The sequence below is a fragment of the Grampus griseus genome, assembly GCF_964374135.1.
Source record: "Grampus griseus genome assembly, chromosome: 2".
Taxonomy (NCBI): domain Eukaryota; kingdom Metazoa; phylum Chordata; class Mammalia; order Artiodactyla; family Delphinidae; genus Grampus; species Grampus griseus.
Genome location: NC_139018.1, coordinates 132,034,350 through 132,058,527, shown reverse-complemented (window position 1 = coordinate 132,058,527; position 24,178 = coordinate 132,034,350). Strand labels below are relative to the sequence as shown.

The 24,178-nt window shown below is 41.9% G+C and overlaps 1 protein-coding gene across 5 annotated transcripts in view; it reads left to right on the top strand.

Moving 5' to 3' along the window:
- The window catches only part of MCTP2 (multiple C2 and transmembrane domain containing 2), a gene marked incomplete at both ends in the record, with an annotated part of 189,453 nt that overhangs the window by 20,718 nt on the left and 144,557 nt on the right, over positions 1–24,178 (top strand). For all 5 annotated transcript variants that reach the window (XM_082649196.1, XM_082649195.1, XM_082649194.1 and 2 more), the window contains 5 exons: positions 343–405; positions 1,575–1,683; positions 22,552–22,694; positions 23,432–23,508; positions 23,999–24,110. In XM_082649196.1, the coding sequence (XP_082505322.1) occupies positions 343–405; positions 1,575–1,683; positions 22,552–22,694; positions 23,432–23,508; positions 23,999–24,110 (504 nt within the window). The remainder of the gene's footprint in view (positions 1–342; positions 406–1,574; positions 1,684–22,551; positions 22,695–23,431; positions 23,509–23,998; positions 24,111–24,178) is intronic.

Sequence of the window (24,178 nt, the reverse complement as noted above, 5' to 3'; positions counted from 1 at the left end):
AGGATGGCCCTGCTGCTCACACTGACTCCCCTGGGACAAAGTTGCTGGCACGCTAATGACTTGGATGAACTACGGATGCCTCAGCGGCCCTTCAGGAGAGCAGAATCGGCCTTATCCACATGCTGATCAGTGACTAAGAGGGCAGAGGCTGCAGCCAGATGGACTCCAGTGAGTCAGTCTTTTACTGCCAAGACTTGCCACACACTCCGGAAGGCAGCCTGCATTTGACTATGCAAATGGCAGCTTCAAAGGGAAACACCCGATAAAGGATATCCTTGTAGGTTGATATTCTTTTGGTTTTTTAAAAGCAGGGTTATTATTACTTTTTCTTCTTGTTTACAGAAGCTCTGTGGAAGTGGTGATCTGAATGCTTCTCTGACATCCCAACGTTTCAAAGAGCTATCTGTAAGTGACATTCCTTACAAACAAACACTAAAGTAAATGCTATAAATATTTCTTATCAAATGTTTGGATCTTTGCCTCTTTTATTTCTAAAGGATCACGAACTGTTACCACCCACAAAGACAGGCCTTGCAAATTGTGTCTGGAAAAGATGAATTCAGTGTCTATTGATTTGTCAGGGTGGGATAGATTCTTCTAAAAATACAGAGCCATGAAATTGAGTGAGATGGTACAGGAGACAAAGCCATTTTGATGTGCTTTGAAATGTGGACGAGGAACTTTCAAAAGAACGCTGTGGAGAGTGACTTAGCCACAGATCGATTCATTGAAATTCAAATAAATGAACAATAAATCATTTTATTTGTACTTTTTCTCTCAAAAGACACAAATTTGCTCTTTTCAAAACTTGAATTGGATTCGTTTAAGAAATATTCAGAAACCGAATTTGATGTTGTGGCTTGTAGGAGTTGATGCATTCCTGGAGAGGAGAAGTGAACTTGGTGGGAGGTGAAACTGTGTGGCTAAGTGTAGGAAACACTATAATGGGGACCAGGGAATGAAAGAAAAATATGCCGCAGGCAGGAGAGCAGAGAGGAAGTGTCTCCCATATGGACCCAGGTGTGGGGCCCATGTTGGCTGGACATGGATTAGTAGGTGATCAGCTGAGTAGTTGTGAATGGGAGTGTTTTTGTTACATGTGCAGGAGGTGTACCTGAACTGATGGGGGTTGGTGGGCTGAGGGGAGAAGAGGAGGGAGACATCGCACATCCGAGCTGAGAGGTGTGGACCAGGGTCGTGGGACCCCGCCCCATAGCTGGACTTCTGCATTGTATATCCTCTCTGGGTCCTCCACTGGGAGCTGTAGGATAAGGATCCTGCAGGGCATGGGTGAGTTTAGGGGGATGTCAGATGTCGGCATGCAACTTACCTGCTTCTTCTTGGGAAGTTAATACTGTGAAGCTATTGTCATGAATTCTCATAGAATCCCACTGGGGAGAAGGATAAAGAACAGTGTAACCATGTCATCGACATGGGTGGGTGGGAGCGGAGGATGACGCTCACAGATTCGCCATTACAGCGATCATCTTTTTTCCTTAAATGAAGAAGTGTTTCCTACATTCTGTTTCTTGGGCCTAAGACAACTGACTTCAATTCCTTCTCCATCTGTGCAGACTCTCGGGGAAGCCGGCGACGGCTTGAGTAACCTGCCCAACCCTTTCGCCTACCTCCTCACCATCCACCTGAAAGAAGGCCGGAACCTGGTGGTCCGGGATCGCTGTGGTAAGGCCTGGCTCTGGGCGCCCTTGGTAGCCTGCAGACCTCTTCCTCTCAACTCTCCTGTCAACCTTGCTAGTCACCTTTTTCCATCTCAGCATGGCTGGTGCTAGACTGGAGCTCAAATCTGAGCTTCTCCAGGTATCAAGGTATTTGCATTGAGTTATTGAAACACATGGAATCTTACTGTCCTTTTTTTATGATTAATAATAATCAAATATTGATGATCACATAACGTTATTGTAGAATGAAATAAGATCGCTGTAAGTGCTTTATGGCTGGTATATAACAACTGCTAAAGAAAATGTTTCCTTGATCCTAGTTTAATTTTCCATGAGAAATATGTAAATACATTCTTGATCTAAGTTAGCAAACATACGCATAGATGGAAATGCCCTTTGAACCACCCTCCTTTCTGCCCTGAAATTCCACTGGACTCCCCTCCCTCTGGATAACATCTGTTATGATGTTATAACATATGTGATTGATCTGTTCACCTTTGCTACCTCTTTCTGTGCATTTACACACACGTATATTTCTTAATTAAAGTGATATCTTAATATCGTTATTCTGCAGTATTATTCTGCATATTCCATATTCTGCACTAAGTTTTTTTAAACTTTACAATATGAATTAAAAAATTTCCATGCTTTTCCACATAACTATATCTCCCTTCTTTTAAATACTAATAGTATTCCATAGTATGCTGTGTGAAGTATCTGTTTCTCTGCTGATGATAGTTGTTTTTTCTTACTTTATCAGCCATATAAATGATGCTGTAATAAACGTACTGTGTATGGCTCCATACACAGATAGGAATATATCGTAGATTAAAAATAGTGTATGTTTAAGAGCAGACAGTGGAGCCAGACTGCCTGGGCTCCGTTTTTTCCATTTATTGCTATTTGATTTAAGAAATGCTCCTGGATCCCCCTGTGACTGAGGTTCCCCGTCTGTAAAACAAGAACATTAGTAATGACCTACCTTACAGGCTTTTAGGAGGATTGAAGGTAGTGACTTAAAACTTTGTTGGGCTTCTAGCACTTAATAAAAGTTATTAAGCTCAGGACAGAACCTAGAAATGCAATTACAGGATCCTGAAGATGCACATTTTCCAATGTAAGAGATACTGGTACATGGCCCCCTAAAAGGTACAGAGTATGTCCTCTCCTACACTATGGTTATGTGTTCCCTACCTTGTCACCATTGAATATTTCCTTTTATCACTCTGCTTAGTTTTTGGCAATCTTCTAGGTCAAGTGTCCACTTGTTTTAAGTCGTGCTTCGTGGATTATGATGGTGATGAACATGGCCCTTTGTAGTTCCTCTCCTGTGAATGGCTCTCTGTATCCTTTGCCCAGTTTTCCATTGAGCTTTTCCTTCTAAATTTTTTTTTCTTTTTTTCTGCGGTACGCGGGCCTCTCACTGCTGTGGCCTCTCCCGTTGCGGAGCACAGGCTCCGGACGCGCAGGCTCAGCGGCCATGGCTCATGGGCCCAGCCGCTCTGCGGCATGTGGGATCTTCCCGGACCGGGGCACGAACCTGTGTCCCCTGCATCAGCAGGCGGACTCTCAACCACTGCGCCACCAGAGAAGCCCTCCTTCTAAATTTTTGTGAGTCTTTAAAATTTTCAGCATTCATTTGTTTGTTGGGTGTTGCAATTTTTCTTCGCCAGTCTGCTGTTTACCCCTCATTTTTATGGCCTCTTTTGTCCTTCAGAGGTTTAACATCTCATTACGGGTAAACATATCTGTTTTTCCTTTGTTGTCTCTTTTCATTTATTTCTTTTAGTAGGTGGGACCTTTTTATTCTAAAGAATTTTGTGTCTTTCTCCAGGTCTTTGCCAGTCTGTCCTGCTAGTTCCTCTCTACTTTGTTTTGGAAAAACTGTGAAACGGAGGATGGGTCTCCCTTCCATTTGTCTTCTGTGTCTCTTACTTCTTCTTCCTCATTCTTGCCATTACATTTTTTTTTCAGGAAGAATTCCTCAGCCGGGCCTTCCAGCTCACTGTTTTCTCGTCAGTTGTTATGATCATTGTGATATTCTGTTCAACTTTTGAGTTGGCATTTTTTTTTTTTTTTCATTTTTAGAACAGGCTATTTCATGCATGAGAGGTTGCCGTCAGCTTTGAGAGCATTAAGTATATGTTGAAAATCTCCCGTTTGGTGCTTTCTCCCTCGGATATCCTTGGGTTGTGTTTTCCGCTCCTCTTTCTATTTGTGTGTCCCTGTTGCCATCTGTGGATGCTGTTTTTACTTACTGTGTCCTGACTTCACTGAGCATAAGCAGGGTTGGGACATGCAGCCAGACAGGGAGAGCCAGTTGTTCAGGCCGGCTCCTGGTGATGCCCCGTCATGGAAAACCTTCCTCAATGGCTTCCTGCCCACGCTCACGTTTCCTGCTTGCAAGTGCCTTTGCTGGTCACTGCTCGGCACCAAAGGGACAGGGCAGTGCTGGGCCATCCAGCTGCTCTATGTGTGCTGTGCCAAGCAGTCACCGTGGTACTTGCTCAGGCCATCTTCTGCTTCCTGTATCCACTGCCTCCAAGCTGGAGCATCCCTGGTTCACCTGTCTTCCTATCCTCTTGGCCCACCTCTGCCCCTGAAACTTTTTCTGCTGTGACTTTCTACTGCTCCTGTTTTGGACTGTGGGTTCTTCCATCAATCTGATCTCACCGACTTCCATCTTTTAGATCTGCATATACCCACTTTTTAAAAACAAAATTACTATCTTTCTCTTTTCTGTCTCTTTCTCTCTCTCTCTCTGTCTTTTCGTAATTTCTCAGGATTTCAAAATGGTGAACAAATTTCACTTTCTACTTGTTGGTAAATAGTGTTTTCTGTCAAAGTTATAATTTCTTATCCATCAGTTGTGCAACTTCTTGTGTACTGTCATTGTGTACTATTATTATAAATGTCTGCATCTTAATAGATGGCTCTCTTAAGGTTATTTTGAATGATTTGGGGCAGATAGCAATCTTGTACCTGAAATCACATCTGAGGGACACGATCATAAACTAGAGTGAGGTGCCTGCCCACAAATATCCTGACTCTTGCTCAGAACCTGCAGTGTCCAGTGGATGCTTCTGTCAAATGATGCTCATTATGGAGCTCGATTTGGAACAGTTTATCTGGAGATTGGAAGTGTGTTCCACAGAGAGCACATTTAACTCTACTGGAAAGAAAGTGCTCTAAACCTTTAAAATACACGTCCTGTTGTAAATTTTTGGAAAGCTCCAATAATATAGTGTGTAACTTCGGGGCTGTGCCTAGGCCTTGGACCTCTTCCAGGACCAGCTGCCCCTTTTCCAGTTTTGCCATCTGTTCTGATTATTTATCCCTAATTGATGTGAGTGATCTGGCCACACCACCCTTGATATATCACACCAGTACCCTTACAACAGATACTCAGGAGACAGTCAGTAAACCTGGCAGATGACGGGGGAGCCATTGCCTACATCAGAAAATGACCAAAACAATAGGGTTTTTGTGTGCTACTCCACACCTCGCTGCTTCAGGGCCAAAGGAGAGACTGTAATCTGTGCTCTAATCCCGTCAATACCATCTCTCTCTTTGTAGTTTCATCCGAGTTAAGCATCATATGACATTTGGCTTTATCTTGTGTCAACCTAATATAATCCAAGGATAAATACCTAGTAAGCCATCTAGATCATAACCTGTTTCAGCACCTATATCTTTTACAACCAGTAACATTGTTCCTGTCTCTTTTATTTATTGGGAAGATTAATCATTATCTATTAAGAAAACATCCCCCTCTCAGCAAGTGCTTCTCCTAGACTTTGCAGTGTGGCGTGCCTTCCTTACTGTGACTGTGTTCAGGACTGCTCGATTTTCACAGGTATTAAGGTAGTGATCAGGGCATGTTCGGTGCCCACTGTTGATCTGTGCAGGGATCATAGTCACTGGCGCCTGTGCTTGCCTCCTTTGCCCCGGACTGACATGGCTTATTGCTATGCCAATATTTTCTATGGAGCCCAGCCCACCCTCAGAATTTTATCCAGCACAGTCCTTCCGGCCAGTAGTTCTCAAATTTGAGTGAGTATCAGAACAACCTAGAGGGCTTATGAAAATACACATTGCCCACCCCCAGAGGTTCTGATTCAGTAGGTCTGGGGTGTGGCCCGAGAACTTACATTTCTGACAAGTTCCCAAGGGATCACGATTGCAGCTGGTCCAGGAACCACCTTGTGAGGACCACTGCTCTAGACACTGGGTGGTAGCACTTGAGCAGAAACACGTGCTTCTCCTGGTAGGGAGAGTTTCAATTCCCGATTAGACACAGCGTTTTCTTTTCTTGGGGCCGGACCTCATTATGCATTTGCACTCTTACTCCAGTTGTATTCTCTGAACATAATTTAACGTGGTATTCACCTCATTAACATAATTAGGTACAGAGAACGGTGTGATGTGCCAAAGTACCAAAGATAAAAGGACCTGTGAATTATCTATGAATTTACACTACGCTGTATCACATGTTCTCCGATTCTCTGGATATGGGATCGATAGCCGATAGTTTCAGTACTAAATATCCTTCAAGATCTATTCACATGGCATTTCTATCTAGTCTTTTATATTTTTCACGGACATAAGCTCCCTGTCATCTTGGTCCTATGAAAATTTTACCTCTATAAACCATACACCTTTACCCTCAATTGGATAAATGCCTCGTCATCCCTGTTGCTATTAGTGCTATATTAGCTGGGTAACCGTTTTATTCATCTTCGTATGCCCTACCGTGCCATACTGGAGGTTTATACATAGAATGCTTTTAATACATTTTAGTTCTTCATTAGGGAAATCCAACTTAAGTGCCGGACTTAAAGGCAAGGAGTATTAAAGACTATCGTGAAAGGGAAAACATCTTCCCAGGGGGGAACAGAGTTCCTTCACTCACACCTTGACTCAGCAAGCGTTTATTCAGTCCCTTCAGTGAGATGAGCATCACACTGGTACTCGACTGGGACCTAGTGATAGAGTCCAGAAAAAAAAAGACTTACATACAAGCAACCCATTTAACAGAAGTCCTAATTCAGGTGATTGAAGTACAGAGACTAAGTGACTTGACCAGGGACTTGCAGGGAGGCAGTGGCTGAGGCAGGACTCACCAGAATGGGTGGTTCTGGGGGACAAGAGGAGGAATGAGACATTACAATCTACTTCTTGGCTTGTGATTTCTGATGGTGACTCACTCATTCTCAAGTGGAATTTACCCATCTGCAAAATGGGCATGATGTAGCTTGCCTTATAATGTAGTTGTAAGAACTGAAAAAAAGAAAGTGTATGTAACATAGTGCCGTACATAGAGAAAATAGTCAATAAATGGTAGTGTGCGTGTTATGGTAATTAATGAATAATGATAATGAACTTGGCCCGTGATCCTGACTCCCACTGCAGAGCTGGTTCCTGTGATCCGTGTCAGCTTTCCCATCAGTGACCTCGGACACTTGGCTCTTAGTTTGGGTTAATTTGTCAGTACCCTTGTGCTCTCTCTTTATGCCCCGTCTTCAGTATAGGAGTTGATTTATGTTTTATTTTACATATATTCAATCATGTCTTTTATATTTGTCTAAAATATAATCAATTTGATCAAATGTTGATTTCACTTATGACAGGGATGCGTTCAAAGTGTTGTTGAACTGTGTTGCACCGTTGACTACAGAGGACCTGCTCCAGGATATTTAACCCAATTGTGCCATCACTCTTGGTGAATTTTTAGGGAGAAAAATATTTTTTGATGAATCATTCCCTGCCGAGAGAAGAGGTCACCATTTTCTTTGGATTATTACATAATCATTGCTGCGTAGGTAACATTCCATCTAGAACATGGGTTGGCAAACCTTTTCTGTACAGGGACAGAAATGAATATTTTAGAGTTTATGGGGTATAGGTCCATAAACTTAGTGACAGCTACTCTGCTGGTCTAGTGACCAAACAGCCATAGATAATATGTAAACCAGTGGACATGACCATGCTCCAGTACAACTTTATTTCTAAAAACAGGCACGAGGCTGGATTTTACCCCTGTCCAAAATTTGCTGACCTCAGTCTAGAATATCATGATCTGATTTTGGATTTTCTCTTGGAGAAGCTGCTTTTTAGAGTAGCCAAGTACATCTTTATTTAAAATAAGGAGGTACAAGCTAATGAGGAAGTGATCGAGTTGTGAAGCTCATGTTTTCAAATGAAGTATCTGGAAAACATCTCAGTAATGTGACATAAAATAATGCAGAAAAATCTAGAGATGTTGGGTAGTAAAAAGTCATTTTTTCCCCCCTATATTTTCACTGGGCAGTGAAGTGAAAAGTCGTCATATCTCTCTCAGGAAAAGATGTTTCTGACATACCTAAAGAAAGGATGTTCACAGGCCCTTATAGGGTTTGTGATTGAGGACTGGAAACTTTGTCACTCGACCCATCCAGAAAGAAAGAGGAGAGCCTCTCAGAAACAGGGATCCCCCCAACTTCTCACAGGGTTATGAATCCATCAGCTAGGGGCTGGATGATGGCTTTCCCTGGTGTAACGAGTGCTGTGAACATTTTATCTAAATCTCTCACTTCTCTGGCTCAGACACCGGGCTGGTTTGTTAAGTAGGCTATCAAGTTGTGATTTTGAGATTTTCTGGGAGATTTGGTAAAGTTTGTTATACTAGGAAGTTGCTAATTCTAAACAATGTACAGGTCTAGCGATGGTGTCAGGAACGTACTGTTATGTAGTCGCCACCCAGAGCATCCCAGGGTCTTTAGCTGTCAACTCCTCTATTCCTTGTACAGAATAGATAGATAGGGGCGTGTGTGTGTGTGTGTGTGTGTGTGTGTGTGTGTGTGTGTGTGTGTGTACACTGAGTAAACCCAGCAAAACCCACAGCTCATGAAAAAGAACTGGAGTTAGTGAGTGACTAAGCAGTAACTCACCTCGCTGTCATGATCATGCCTGTCCATCTGTGAGTCACTGTGGATGTAAGACCAGTATCATGGAGCACTGAGAGGTTTTGATGAGGTCCCTCTGGAAGTGTGGCCACATTGAGAAGATTGCCTCTTACAGGTCATTTTCTAGTTCCTCAGGAATTTCTCTTCAATTCCCTGGCGTGTAGTCCTTCAGCTTTGACTAGACTTGACCCACTGTTGGAGAGTTCTGTGCTAAACAGCCTCTTTTTTGTTTTTCCTTTGCTGGGCCACTTGGGTTGCTACAGTGGTCTTTCTAGGAATGAGCCTTACTTGGATGCTGTAAAATGCCCAGGCATTTCCTGAAGCCCATCTTCCCAAGCCATCTCTAGGAGAAAACTCGAGCCCTCCCTGTCTCTCTGCTCTGTCCCGGTTATTCCCTGTTGCCTGTCTGCTGGTCACACATTCCCTCCTTTTCTGTCACCTAATTTTCCTTTGCTCTATCTTTCCACTCCTCTCCCTCATCCCAGCTTCTTCCTTTTACTCCTTTATATTTCCCGTTTCCTTCCCACTCTTTTTCTGGGAGGTTCTACAGACTGTATTGTTTTTGACCAAACCAGACACCTGTATTAAGTTCTCCGTCTGAGCCATTGTCTGGTTAACTCTTGAGGGTCCATAATTTCGAGATTGGTAAAGCAGAAGGAATGTGGTAGGACCAATTCATTTTATTTTATTTTATTTATTTATTTATTTATTTATTTATTTATTTACATCTTTATTGGAGTATAATTGCTTTACAATGGTGTGTTAGTTTCTGCTTTATAACAAAGTGAATCAGTTATACATATACATATGTTCCCATATCTCTTCCCTCTTGTGTCTCCCTCCCTCCCACCCTTCCTATCCCACCCCTCTAGGTGGTCACAAAGCATGGAGCTGATCTCCCTGTGCCATGCAGCTGCTTCCCACTAGCTATCTATTTTACGTTTGGTAGTGTATATATGTCCATGCCACTCTCTCACTTTGTCACAGCTTACCCTTCCCCCTCCCCATGTCCTCAAGTCCATTCTCTAGTAGGTCTATGTCTTTATTCCCATCTTACCTGTGGGTTATTCATGACATTTTTTTTTCTTAGATTCCATATATATGTGTTAGCATACGGTATTTGTCTTTCTCTTTCTGACTTACTTCACTCTGTATGACAGACTCTAGGTCCATCCACCTCACTACAAATAACTCAATTTCGTTTCTTTTTATGGCTGAGTAATATTCCATTGTATATATGAGCCACATCTTCTTTATCCATTCATCCGATGATGGACACTTAGATTGCTTCCATCTCCTGGTTATTGTAAATAGAGCTGCAATGAACATTTTGGTACATGACTCTTTTTGAATTAAATGGGAGAAAATATTTGCAAATGAAGCAACTGACAAAGGATTAATCTCCAAAATTTACAAGCAGCTCATACAACTCAATAACAAAAAAAGGACCAATTCATTTTAAGTCTAACTGCTTCACAGTTTGGTTGACATATAGAGAGTGTTGAACCCTGGCTCAGTGTCCCATGAAAGGGAATGCGGCCAAGAAAATATTTTGGTGTCCTCGAACTGGTATTGCTAATGCCAGCAGCCCTGTTTTCTAGGCCTGGCATGAGCACCATGTGACATGGGCAGGCCTCTTGTCTTGGAAAAAATGCACCACTCAAAGCTTAAATCCCGGAGCATTAATTCCTGGAAAACAACAGCCCTTTCATTGAAACCCTGTGTTTATTGTTCGTGTGAAGGGTGGTTGCATAGTGTCCTGCTGTGCACTAGCATACTAGGTTGCTGATGCCCTCTGGTGGCCACATTTCAATACTGCAAAAGGGAAAGAAAAGTCCATTGCAGGAGTTCACTGCAACATCACTAGGGCGTACACATCCCTTCAGCTGTAGGCCTGAGGGCTGAGGGTTCATGGTCGTCTTCTTGATGTGAGTTTTAGGCAATGACAATTCGTGACCCATTCATCCAGCAAACGGTTCTCTAATCCCAGCCCAGGTAGACTGGGACAGCTGTTTTCAGAGCAGGGACAGGTACTTTTGCAGATTATAGGAAGAATGCATTGGATAAGTCATTTTCCTATTTGAAAGGAATGGTTTAGACAAAAATTTTTAAAGATCTCCCACTAGTGTGAAAAGTTGGCCATGCAATAGGGGTTTAATAAATTACGAAACTGCTACCAAAACGTTCAAATGTCAGGCATCTCTGATTTGGGTCCTGTTTGCCTCTTGCGATTTAGTAGGTTGATTTTAAAGATTGTACCATTTCTATGATTATATATTTTTCTTTAAAAAGGAAAGGATGCTCTTGTATTAGACCTAGAGAGGAACATTCTCCTCATTGCAGCTGTGATTGGGGGACAGGCTGGATGTTTCTAGAACTCTGTGTTATATGCTGAGGATCAGCCGTGTAGCTTCCCAGCAGGTGTGCTGTGAATGGGATGCACTGAGGGTTCACCCCTCTGCCTCCGGGCAGCTCTGTGGGCTTGGGCCAGCCCCTCAGCAGTCTCTTCGGTATACTCTGTGCTGCCCAACACAAATGACCTTGTTTGTGCTAGGATGGGAAGTGTTGGGGGCACTGGACAGTGGGTCAGAGTCACAGACTCGGGGCACAGATCATCTGAGTTTGAATACCAGCTCAGACATCATCCAGCAGTGATTATGGGGTTTAACCTGGTGCGTGTGCTTATGGGGATGTGTGCGTGGGAGGGGTGACATAGCCATGTACAGTGGCCACGAGCTATTATTATTGCTGTGTCTGGTTCTAGTTATTCTTCTTTCGGTTTTATTTCTGTGTTTTCCCTCTGGGAAAGGCAATGACTTGTGGCATTTCCGCCAAATTTATTAGGGCCCTTCTTCCCAGTTTCTTGATAATTTGTCCCACCGTTTGCATACCTCTTGTTTTTCTCTTTAGATTTTTTTTTTTTTTTTTGCGGTACGTGGGCCTCTCACTGTTGTGGCTTCTCCCGTTGCGGAGCACAGGCTCCGGACGCGCAGGCTCAGCGGCCATGGCTCACGGGCGCAGCCGCTCCGCAGCATGTGGGATCTTCCCGGACCAGGGCACGAACCCGTGTCCCCTGCATCGGCAGGCGAACTCTCAACCACTGCGCCACCAGGGAAGCCCTCTCTTTAGATTTTGTACTCCTCACCCCCTGCCCACTGCCAGCAAGGCAAAGGGTTGGTTAAGGTTGTTTTCTGAGACCAGTTCCTGATTTCTTGTCAGTGCAACAGCAGAAATGAAACAGACACTAGTTTTTAAGGGTGCATTATTTGAATAAGAACCCCATTGTGAATTGATGGTTTTATTTTCTTCATCTTAAATTTGACTCAGAAGATGCCCCTCAAGTTTCATAGCGACCAACATGGGAAAGCTTGGTGTGGATGAAGTCATCCCAGTAGGTCATTACTTATTGAAATTTTTTACTGAATGTACTACACTGATCTGATTTTTAAAAAATACTGAGTTCTAAAGTAAAATAGGATCTGACTTCAAATTACTTGATGATTTGCTAATTTTGCTTCACATATATATTTTTTCTGTATTATAAAAGTTCTATTTGGAGAAGAAATTAAAAGCAGTAGTACACCTTTCTTTGTTTAATTAATGTGCCAGTTTAGGTTATCATTCCAGATTTTAATTACTAGTAATAATGCTACAGAAAACATTCTTGTACCTACATCTGTGTGTCAAACTTTATTTCTTTGCAAGTCATTTATTGCAGTGAATTGGATGTTTTCTGTCACATGATCTGACATCTCAAGATTCTACTTAACAGAATTGCCAGTTCACTCTTGAGAAACACCTCTATTTTGCTCATCCGCCAGGAGCATATGAGTGTTCCACTTCCCGTTTCTCAACTCCACTGTGTGTAGATTATCTATGTCAATTTTGATAAAGAAGAAGTATCGTCTTGGTCTTGTTTTAATTTATGCAGAGAAATTTGGACCCTGAGATATATTTGGTTAAGAGATATTTGCTTCTCTTTTGTACACAGCCAACTCCATCCACCTCTGTGGCTTATTCTCCTGGTTCCTGGATATGTTCATGTATATTTTTCTACGTTGTCATTTGCCTTTTAATTTTGTTTATAAAGTTTTTGTTGCAAACCTCTTTTCCAGTCTTACACTTTTATTCTGGAGAGTTTCCTTTCTTCCTTGCGTCCTATGCTTTTGTACCTTGAAAGGCCTTTTCTCTCTTGAGAGAGATGCATTAACCTATATTCTTTTCTGTCTGGTTTTACATTTTTTTCATTAATCTCTTTGATCTGTATCAAGTTTATTTTGATTTCTTGGCCCAGAGTCGGAACTTAGTTTTACTTTTTGCCAAATGGGTATTTAATTAACTAGGACTACATTTTCCTTTCCCTAATGATTTGATGGCCACTTTTCAATTGGGTATTAAAATGCAGTCCATATGAGGGTCTGCGTTTTGGATTTCTCTTTGATTCCTATGGATGTGTTGTTTTGTTCCAGTGCCAGCACCACATCACAGTTGTACTGTACTGAAGGGTCACAGTCAATACTTTTTATTTTGCAAAAATTGGGGCTTTGCTTCGCATTGAAGTACCTACTCTGAGCACCAGATGGCGCTCGATCATTGGTGTGCTTGTGTGGGAGCAACGAATACACATCTGGTCAGCTTATTCAGAAAGATGCTCATTCATTAGCAAACTTGAAACTTTAAAGATGCAAACACCCATCCTGAAACCCAGGTAGCAGTTGGATTTCCTCCACTTGGTGGGTTTTGGTAGCCTGCCAAGGTCCCGCAACAGGGATGGGGAGCCGAGTTTACACCCCTGTGTACTTCTGATCACCTCATCAAGAATAGGGGTGCAGGCATCTCTTCTTAGTGACCACTTCAACAAAAGCCAGTTTGTTCAATTACTCACCAAATGGCCAATTTACTGAATCCATCAGTATATTGACAATGTTTTTCATTCATCTATTTAGAAAATTAAGTGTATAACATTATTGGATGAGAACTTTTAAAAACAACTTTGGGGCTTCCCTGGTGGCGCAGTGGTTGAGAGTCCGCCTGCCCATGCAGGGGACGCGGGTTCGTGCCCCGGTCCGGGAGGATCCCACGTGCCGCGGAACAGCTGGGCCCATGAGCCATGGCCGCTGAGCCTGCGCGTCCGGAGCCTGTGCTCCGCAACGGGAGAGGCCACAACAGTGAGAGGCCTGTGTACCCCCCAAACAAACAAACAAACAAAACAAACAAACAAACAAAAAAACAACTTTGGAAGGTCTCTGGGTCATATTAGTTAATCGGCCCTGAAGACAAAGCCAGAACAGCATCTTAAATAATATTTAATTTGTCTCAGGCCAAAGAAAATGATAGAAAGGAATGGACATGGCCTGGCTTAAGTTGAAGATCCCACAAAGGGGATGACTAAAGACAGAAAAAGAATATTAGGGGGAACAGAGGTGGTGAGCAGGCAGAGAGTAGGGCAGGTAGGGAAGTCTTGGGGTGGGGTGGGTGGGGTGAAGGAAGTTTTGGGGGGAGCATGGTACAGGGGGAGAATCTGAAGGCCCCATGAGGACCTCACTCTCCACAGCTCTCTTAATTCCCCTTGTTTATTCTATACAAACTTTAAAAATAGTCAAAATAAACAGTTTTGGTAAAACTTTATAAATAGTTAAAATAAGCAAGTTTTGGTAAAATTGGTAAATTCAGATCCTCAATCTCACTGTAAGTTGGCCACTGGATGATCTTTCAAAAAAATGGATTTCGGGCTTCCCTTGTGGCGCAGTGGTTGAGAGTCCGCCTGCCGATGCAGGGGACACGGGTTCGTGCCCCGGTCCAGGAGGATCCCACATGCCGTGGAGCAGCTGGGCCTGTGAGCCATGGCCGCTGAGCCTGCGCGTCCGGAGCCTGTGCTCCACAATGGGAGAGGCCACAACAGTGAGAGGCCCGCGTACTGCCAAAAAAAAAAAAAAAAAAAAAAAAGGATTTTGGTGAATTTGGTACACTACATCACAGGGTCCAGCCACGGGCAAGCCTTGTCCAAGGTGCCGCTGAACTGTTGTCCATGGTGGGCTCCCCAAGAGGAGGGGAGTCAATCTCACTGGGAGAAAAGTTCAGGAGTGGTTCAACCAGGATGTGCTAAATGACAGAAGGTGGCCAGCAAGGCCTTCAGATGGTCTGGGAGGAAACTGTTCTTCTGAGGCTGGTACCAAAAAAACAGAAGCATGTAGCCACCATGTGCAGGAGAAGGGGAATGTGCATGTTCCCTTCATTTAATTGTAGTGGATAAAGCCTGGCTTGGAATTCTGCTAGACTTGAATCTCCTGCTCTCTTAAGTAAAGTAGACTGTGCTCTATAAAGGGAAAGTTGTTTCTCCTGTCCCATTGGACTGAGGAAAAATGCCCTTGAGTTTCCATAAGGCACATTATGGTTTCTGAAGGGGTCTGTTAAGAAAGCTGCAATTGGACATGGCTTGCTCTGGAAATCTCAGTGTAACTGCTAGAGGGCAGCAGCAGCTGTTGAAAAATCATCACTCGCTTGTTTTCTGAAATCACGTCTGGCTCTTATTTAGCCACCCTTGGAGAAAGTCAGAACTTATGGATCCCATATGAAAACAACTCAGATTTACTTCTTTTTCTGGCAAGAAGAAACATTCCAAATAGGTATATATATTGCAAAGAGTCTGAAGATATGTGTATAAATATAATGAATCTTATTACTCTTAAGCCAGAGGATAGGAAAAAAGTCAAATTTATGCTTTTCATATGTGTTCAAATACTTTTTATGCAGAATGAATTCATCTATGTGTATCTCAGTTTCCCTAAAGACTTAGTAAATAATTATTGACTTGAAACTGAACTCTTAATATCCCCTGAGAAAAGTTCTCAGGTATTACAAAATGTGAACTTTGTGTAAAATTATGGAGATCATTTCCTTTCATAAACAAACAACAACTCCGAGAAATGCATTTAATTAGGAAACTTTTCTAGCTTAAGACCACGTTTCTTTTGGAGACGCTATATGGCTGAAGTTTTTAACTTGGCGAATGAGCTTTGCTGGTGACAAATAACTAGGTTTTGTCTACAAATACAACTTTCGCATTCAATGCATTGGATTTTTAGTTTAAATTAGGAATGCTAGTTTTAAAAACCTATATGATATAGTACATAAACTATATGATATAATGCATATGTGTGTGTGTGTGTATATATATATATATATACACACACACACACACACAAATAGATATATAAATGGCCATTAAACTGATTTATAGAAATATACTTACGGGCATGGAAGGGGACAGATGTGTTATTGACTGAAGAAGGCAGGTAAAAGAATACAATATGGGGTCTGATTCCTTTTTGTGGAAAGTGTGTATGTGTAAAGTCTCGGTGCATACCAAGATAGTAAGCTTTTCTAGATGGTGGTAATTTTCTTTCTTTCTTTCTTTCTTTCTTTCTTTCTTTCTTTCTTTCTTTCTTTCTTTCTTTCTTCCTTCCTTCCTTCCTTCCTTCCTTCCTTCCTTCCTTCCTTCCTTCCTTCCTTCCTTTCTTCCTTTCTTTCTTTCTTTCTTTCTTTCTTTCTTTCTTTCTTTCTTTCTTTCTTTCTTTTCTTTCTTTCTTTCTTTCTTTCATTAATCTTGACTTTCTGCTTTTTCTACTACCATGGCCATGAGCTGTTATACTAGAAAAAGCAAAGAGAAGGTGTTGGTAATTGGAGTTTCATTACAGATGTATCTTATTTGCATATTGGGCTAGTTCTTGAGCCAGTCCATGTGATTTTATCTGTTCTATTCAACCACTTCACCTGTTAATACTGCCCATCTTTTCCATAACACACTCAATCCGGTAATAGCCCCTTGGGTTGATAAATCGAATGCCAAGAGAACAGAATCTTCAAATATGATGGTTCTTGATGACTCTCTCCTGATGATAAACTTGAGTTATGTGTCCTTCTTATTGAGCTGCCTGTTATTTTCATAAGATTATACCTGCAAAGTTCTCTGAAATCCTAATGAATCCCCTTAGGACTGTAGGTGGGGCAGTAGCTAGTACTCATGAATACTTGGTGACTTTCAGATTTTAAACGGCCCATTCCTTCCAAGACAGCTCAGATTGTTTCATGAAATTTTCCCAAACCACATGGGATCCCTGTGAGAAGTATATAACATAAGGAATTTTCTGTTCAACTTTTGAAGACAGAAGGGGTTATAAACATCACACCTTTAGAAGGGACATATAGAGACAAATTATCAGTGCATGTTACTTGGACAGCTAAAATAAAGTAAATGAATATTTAATTAGTACTGCATACACTGTTACACACTCTCCCCTTTTAAATTAATTGAGTAGTAATACTATAAATAGAAGCACATACTATGTAAATGTTTGGAGCCTCTTGTTACCGAAGTATAGTGGTTCATTCAGTTCTCAAGATAATTCTACAAAGCTGGCATTTTTCCATCTACAGGTGAAGATGGTAAGGCTTGAGGAAATTACGATGCCTAAGGTTATACAGTTACTGAAAGGAAGGTCTGGGAGTTTAATCCACCATGCCCATCTTACTTCAAAGTTTATTCATTTATCATATCTTCATATAATTCACCTACCATGCATATCAGGCAACTCTGGGCATGCATCTCACCTTCCAGAGCTTTGATTTGGAGGAGTTTAATATTACGTTCATAGGTGCCCAAGTAAAATGTTTTCTATATTCAAATAATTTTATGAAATACAGAGTAGAAAAGTTTTAGGCTGTTTTTATTATTGCTCGTTTGTCATTAATACAGTTCTTAGCAGTGTTTAATATTTTACTCTACATAGGGAAGTTCCAAGTAAGGAAAGAGTAAACAGCTTCTCCCAGTGGTTTTGATGACATAACCCTTTCAGTCCATGGAGCACCTCGAGGTATGAGTGTTCCATGGATCATGCTCTGTGAAACCCTGGATCGGTGCTTCTTATAATTTGGGTATAGCTATCTCCTCAACTCCCCGGTGCTGTGTTATCTCAACTACCAGGTTTCTTCGCTCTAGCCTTTTTCTTCTTCCTTCTAAATTATAAGCTGCTGCCAGATGTATATTTCTGAAGCGTGGCTCTGATCACTTTACTCTCCTACTCATAAGTAAACCTGAATTTCCTTCCCTCTCACACTAAAATAATTCCAGATGGACCAAAGAGTTAAGTGTCAAAAACGAAAAGCTGCAAAATCAGTGGAAAGAAACATGGCTGAACTAACTGAAAATCCTTTAGTGAGAAAAATTCTTCTAAGCAGAATGTTAAACGACAGTGCCATAAATAAAACTGGTAAATTTGCCTAAATAAAAATGGAAATAACTTATTGCAAGAAGTAAGGTAAGTCTAAACAAAGTATGACAAGATTTACAGCCAATGGCTGCTTTCCATAATTAAGGGCTCATTCAAATCCATAAGCAAAAGACAAAACCTTGAGCCCATAGAAAAATGGGTGAATTATATCAGTGAGAATTTCCCTGACAAAGAAAGGCAAATGTAGGTCACTAAAATATGAAAAACCCTAAGCTTTACTCTAAATGTTAATGATAGAGAAAAATGGAGATACTATTTTTTTTACCTGCCGTTTTTTCAAAGTAAAGGTTTATGACATCAAATATTGGTGAGCATGTAAAGAAAAAAATACAAAACGTATATTCTTGGTGGAAGTGTAAATTTTGACAGACGTTGGAAGAACAATTTGACAATGGCTGTCAGAACCAGAAAAGACACATTCATTTGCCCTTGCAGTTTTCTTTTTTAAATAAATTTATTTATTTTATTTATTTATTTTTGGCTGTATTGGGTCTCCGCCCCTGTGTGGGCCCTCTCCAGCCACGGCGAGAGGGGGCCAACCCCCACCACGGTACGCGGGCCTCTCATCGCGGTGGCCTCTCTCGCTGCGGAGCACAGGCTCCAGGGGCATGGGCTTCAGCAGCTGTGGCTCGCGGGCTCTAGAGAGCAGTCTCAGCAGCCATGGCACACGGGTCCAGCCACTCCGCGGCATGTGGACTCTCCCCTGACCAGCGCCTGAACTCATGTCCCCTGCACTGGCAGGCGGACCCCCAACCACTGCGCCACCAGGGAAGCCCTGCTATTCTTTTTGAATATAATCACATATGAACTCAGAGATAGTCATACAAAGATGCTTGTTGTAGTATTGTTTGTGCTAGTAAAAAAAAAAAAAAATTGGAAGTGATGTAAATGTTTATTATTTGGTAACTAGTTACATAAATTAAGATACAAGAACACAATGAAAATGTATGCAGTTGATAAAAGGAAAAAAAACCTGGTGAATCTGTATTGCTGATGTGAACAGAGCTTCAAGGTACTTTAGTTGTGAAAGCACAGAGTCCAGTGCATTTATTATGATTACATTCGAGTTAAGAACAATTCTTGTATTTTTTCCTGTAAGACACTCAAGAAACTGGTGCATATGAGGAATGGGAATGAGGAAAGATTAAGAGGGTGGAGAGTTTTCATTTCATACCTTTCAGAATCATGAGCATGTATTACACTTGTTAAAAAAATTAAAAAAAGAGAACAAGAAAACCAAAACTATATTTCTTACAGAACAAAAACTTAATTCCTTATTTTGTGACTTTTAAGGCACTTCAGTCTGACTCAAAACCGGGGTTTATAACTTTCTCATTATACATTTTATCTCCTTAATTTCTGGATGAATTGAAATGCTTGCTTGGCACCGCACAGATCTAGTCATTTTGGCCTCTTTCCCCTTTCAGTGCCGGTTCCTCCAGCCCACATGGCCTCAGTCCTTTTCCGCTTGGCCAGATCCGCCCATGTTTCAATTCCCATCTCCTTTATTTCAGCCTCCACGGATACCCCAGCTGGAGCTAACCTTTCCCGCCTGTGAACTAGCATACCCCCCAAGTTCTATTCTATTTTGACACTTACCTCTTGGACCTTGGTTTATATATACCATCTGCCTGCTGCCCGCCAGGTACAGAAGAAAAGGCTCTGGGGTGGATCTTCCTTTGCCGTCCCCCTTAGTACTCAGTAACACTGAGCCATGCTCTGAGGCAACCTGTGTTTGTGGCATGTGAGTGATGTTAGCAGGCCTGACAGGTACAGGGTCAAGGGAGGCGTGACCATCCATAGCATCTGTGCAGAAATAAGGACTGTCCCGCGTTGTCGGGAGTGTGAACTGGCCAGCATTTCTGGAGGACCAGTGCGTGGCTGTCAGTCTGTCTCAGCACACCCAGAACCACAGTACCTTTTGCACGGGAGCAGGAAGCTCCGGCTCTGGATGTGTGATGGCTACATATTCTAAATTTGAGGCTCCGTGACTCTGTTGAGTCCACATGGCAGGACGGGTGGCGACCCCAGGAGAGAGGCACCGTCTCTGGCCTCCTAGTTTCATTCTCCTCCCAAAGTTCCACACTACCTCTTTTTTTTTTTGTGGTACGCGGGCCTCTCACTGTTGTGGCCTCTCCCATTGTGGAGCACAGGCTCCGGACGCGCAGGCTTAGCGGCCATGGCTCACGGGCCCAGCTGCTCCGCGGCATGTGGGATCTTCCCGGACCGGTGCACGAACCCGTGTCCCCTGCATCGGCAGGCGGACTCTCAACCACTGCGCCACCAGGGAAGCCCCACACTACCTCTTTATTCCAAGGAGCCTCATTGTTTATGAAGCGCCCTGTGAAAAAAAGGTTAAAGTCCACCCATTCAGGTGTCATCTCATCATTTGTATAATCTGGGCGTTACATTCCTGAGCCGCGACCCCTTTTCAGAACCTGCCTAGTTAAGATGTCACTTGCCTGACAGTGAGGCACTTAGTCTCAGAGAGAAAAAATCACTACGTGCCCCCTGCCCCCCCTTCTCAAATTTTCCCTAACAATTAACGCTGTACTCACTTGACACCCTGGTTCCTTGTTTGGCTTTGTAAACCCCAGTCCCTTTTTCTATTAATTCCAGACATTAATATTTTCTTTCACGCAACTGCTGCCATTCACCCGTGAAACAGTTTGAACATTATGTAGCTGTCAAGATGCCTGGGGATTACCCAGTATGCTTTGCCTGTGAGAAAGTGACACCACCGAGGCCCGGTTTTGAGATGTTTATTTTGAGAGCACGCTGACAAGCATGAAGGCTTGATCCCAGAGTGGCAATTTCATTTAATTAAAGGCCTCTTTTTATTAGAGTTTTCCCCCCACTTTTTTTTTTTTTATCTATATATATCAGAATGACTTAAAATCTGACTTGCCGCAGGTGTTCTCTTGTACTCTCAAAGAGGGGGTGTGGACAGATTACTGACTCACTAGTGACTATTCCACTGAATGGCTGGGAATGCCTTCATTTTTACTATCCTGCTCAGAATTGCTGCTTAAGCGTGTGCGAGTACGTGTGTGTCCAGGTTTAAAGTAAAAACTGCTGGGTTTCTGCCCCTTTGTTGCCAAATTTACAACGTGAGTGTCGAATATGTATATGTGTATATTTGTAACTTGATTTCTTTGTTTTAAAGTTAGCAGCCTTGCCATGCTGGAATGGCTGAATTATCCAAATGATACCTTGGTTATTCTGTTAAGACTTTTAGCCAATGTGTATTATCTTGCCCCCAAGGGATGTGACTCTCAGTTAGAATAGTTAGTATAAGAATTGCATTCATGTTCAGGAGTTGTCCGTCCTGCAGAAACCTCAGAAAGAGCTGAAAAAAAAAATGATTGAAATAATTCATGGTGGGTATTAACGAGTTGGAAGTGTTTGTAACAGAGTAGCCTAATTAATTTTTGATGTAATATTCTTAGACTACATTGGCTTGACTTTAATATCAAGAACTCATGTCAGTAAATCTGTGGAGGTCTCTGTTGGGCATTGTCCAAGGCACCTGGAATGTGTCAGTGAACAAAACAGACTGTTGGTCTTTGAGCACTTATTCAGAGTCTGGTTCACGATGAATTATACCAGCATACCTCCCCCAATTAGATTTTTTTCCTTTCTTTGTAGCGTTATCGGCTAGCCTTCATTCATGCCCTCGTGGATTATTCATTTATTTGTGCCTCTTTTATTCATCCTTCACTAGGTAGTAATGTGCAAGCATGTCCCAGTCTCTGTTCTGTGTCCCGAGTATGATGGAACACTTGCACAACACATTAAGCCTGGTATTATGTTTGTGGGCATGTTTTTTTCCTCAACTGATCTGAAAAATGGGGGGAAGGGTCCATCATCGGCCCTTCTTTCTGCTTTGGACATAGTGGCTATAGCGGGACATTATTCTTTCCTTTTCAAAGCTTCCCGGGAAGAGGCAGCAGGTCAAGGGTGTTGGCCCGAGGCCAGCGGGTCGGAGGGCCTTGTTGAGGGGCGTTCAGCTCTCCAGGGGGAGACAATGTTCTCTGCTTTACCGCAGGTGCGGAGGGTGGGGCGAAGAATGGCAACTTTGTCAGTTTAATCTCTACACCCCTGGTTCTGGGGTCTGAGTCCCCGGGCTTCTGAGTCGGTGGTTCCAGGGATTGATTGATGTATTATGATTATATTATAAAGTACAGGGTTCTGTTGAGTCAGCCATCTGGCCAAATGTTTGAAAATGGTTTCTTTCCCTTTTCACTGACTCACTGCCATTCTTAGGAGGAGTGGGCTTCTCCCCAGGACTCCTGAGATGCTTGGCTGGTGCTGGTGGATTTTATTTCTTGAATTTTTTTGTGGGTAGGAGAGTGATGACATACCCACGATGAAAACAAACAGAGAAAGCTCAAGGAGCCCATTTATATTCTACCAGGAAAGGCAAAGAAGAATCAGTCATTTACCCCAGATTGTTTCACTTCTCTCCCCTCTCCACCTCTGGGGCCTTCAGTCTCTGTGCAGGGAGACATTTGTTCTGGGTGTGCTCAGTGAAGTGCTTTGAGCCTGGAGAGCGTGGAAAGAATCTTTATTTAATGGAGATCCTAGGCTTTTTACGTATATTTTAAAAACCTGTCTTGCTCTCTTTTTCATTTAAAGGCACGAGTGATCCCTATGTGAAATTTAAGCTGAATGGGAAGACTCTGTACAAAAGTAAAGTCATATATAAGAACTTGAACCCAGTTTGGGACGAAGTAGTCTTATTGCCAATACAAAGCCTTGATCAAAAGCTGCGTGTGAAGGTAATCCCAGATGACTTTCAAATCTGCTCTTTTATTAAAAACATTTATTTCTCAGCCATCTTCGCCCTCTTAAAAGTCAACTTCCCCAAATTCATTCTTGTATCATTCCTAAGCACTGGCTTAAAAATATAAGTATGGAAGGGATTCTTTATACCCTTGGTCAAACTGTATGTTACTCTCAGATCTAGCAGAGTGAAAATAATATCTCCATTGATTGTATTTAAACTTACTGAATGTGGAAGAAATATTACTGCCAGTGCAGTGGTGACAAGTACTAAAGCCTTTCTCAGAGAGCTTTAAGCTACTGGTTGTAAGCATCAATTGCTCTAACATCTGGGTTAAAACTGCATGAGTTGAGTGCAGGATGGGATTGCTATAGAATATTTAGCAAATTTCTGTTTAATTGGTGGATTTGCTCACTGCGGAAAATACTAAATTTTAATGAGAGACCATTTAAACTACAGAGAGTGGTCCATTGTGCATAATATCTTAACGCATATGAATACTGCCTTAAAAGTATTTTCTGTTATTTTGGCCATAGTAAGCAAAATGCACAGGTTTGAATAATTTTGTTCTCCCCATCAGCTTGGTTAAATTCTTCTTTATACTGTGCAAATTATTTTTAGATCTAGAAGACTGAATTCAAAATTCCCAGCCTATTGCATTTATCCATACTTTCATATACTCAGTTGGTTTGCCATATTAATGTGTGTTACTGGCCTCCTTCTTCTTTGTAGGTGTATGATCGAGATTTAACTACATCTGATTTCATGGGTTCTGCATTTGTCGTTCTGAGTGATCTTGAGCTTAACAGGTATTGTAATTTTACCATCTAGTTGTTATTAGTGAATTTTAGAGGGAACTCAAGATAATCAAATGACAAAATCAGAATAAATGAAAGAATGCTTTAAAATGTGAGTTTTTCTATAATTTTCGCTTTTTAGCTCCCAAATATATATTGGTCAGATATTACATCTTCTATAACATAACCTAAAAGGTGTATTGAATTTTGTACTTTCGTGTTCATTAACCTACTTACCTTAAAATTAAAACAAGTATTTACATTTTCTTTGGGCAGTAGGGGAGAAGAATCAGTTGACCAACTGTTGAATTAGGCAATGCCAAACAGTTTCTCTACCCCTGAAGATGGTTGGTTTATTTTCACTGAATCTGGTGCTTTTTTTAACTTGTGTCTCACCCCTGTTCAGGGGTAGGAGATTTTTTATCATAAGCTCCTGATGTATTCTAAGGCTATAAAGTACTACCAATAAGTGCTACCATCATTTGTTGCTTTTTGCTTATAGGACGACTGAACATATTTTAAAATTGGAAGATCCAAACAGTTTAGAAGATGACATGGGAGTGATTGTATTAAATTTGAGCCTAGTAGTAAAACAGTGTGATTTCAAGAGACACGTGAGTGTGACCCTTTTGTTCTTTTTAAAATCCTCCATTGCAACTTTTCTTTGATAATTGGGTTGCCA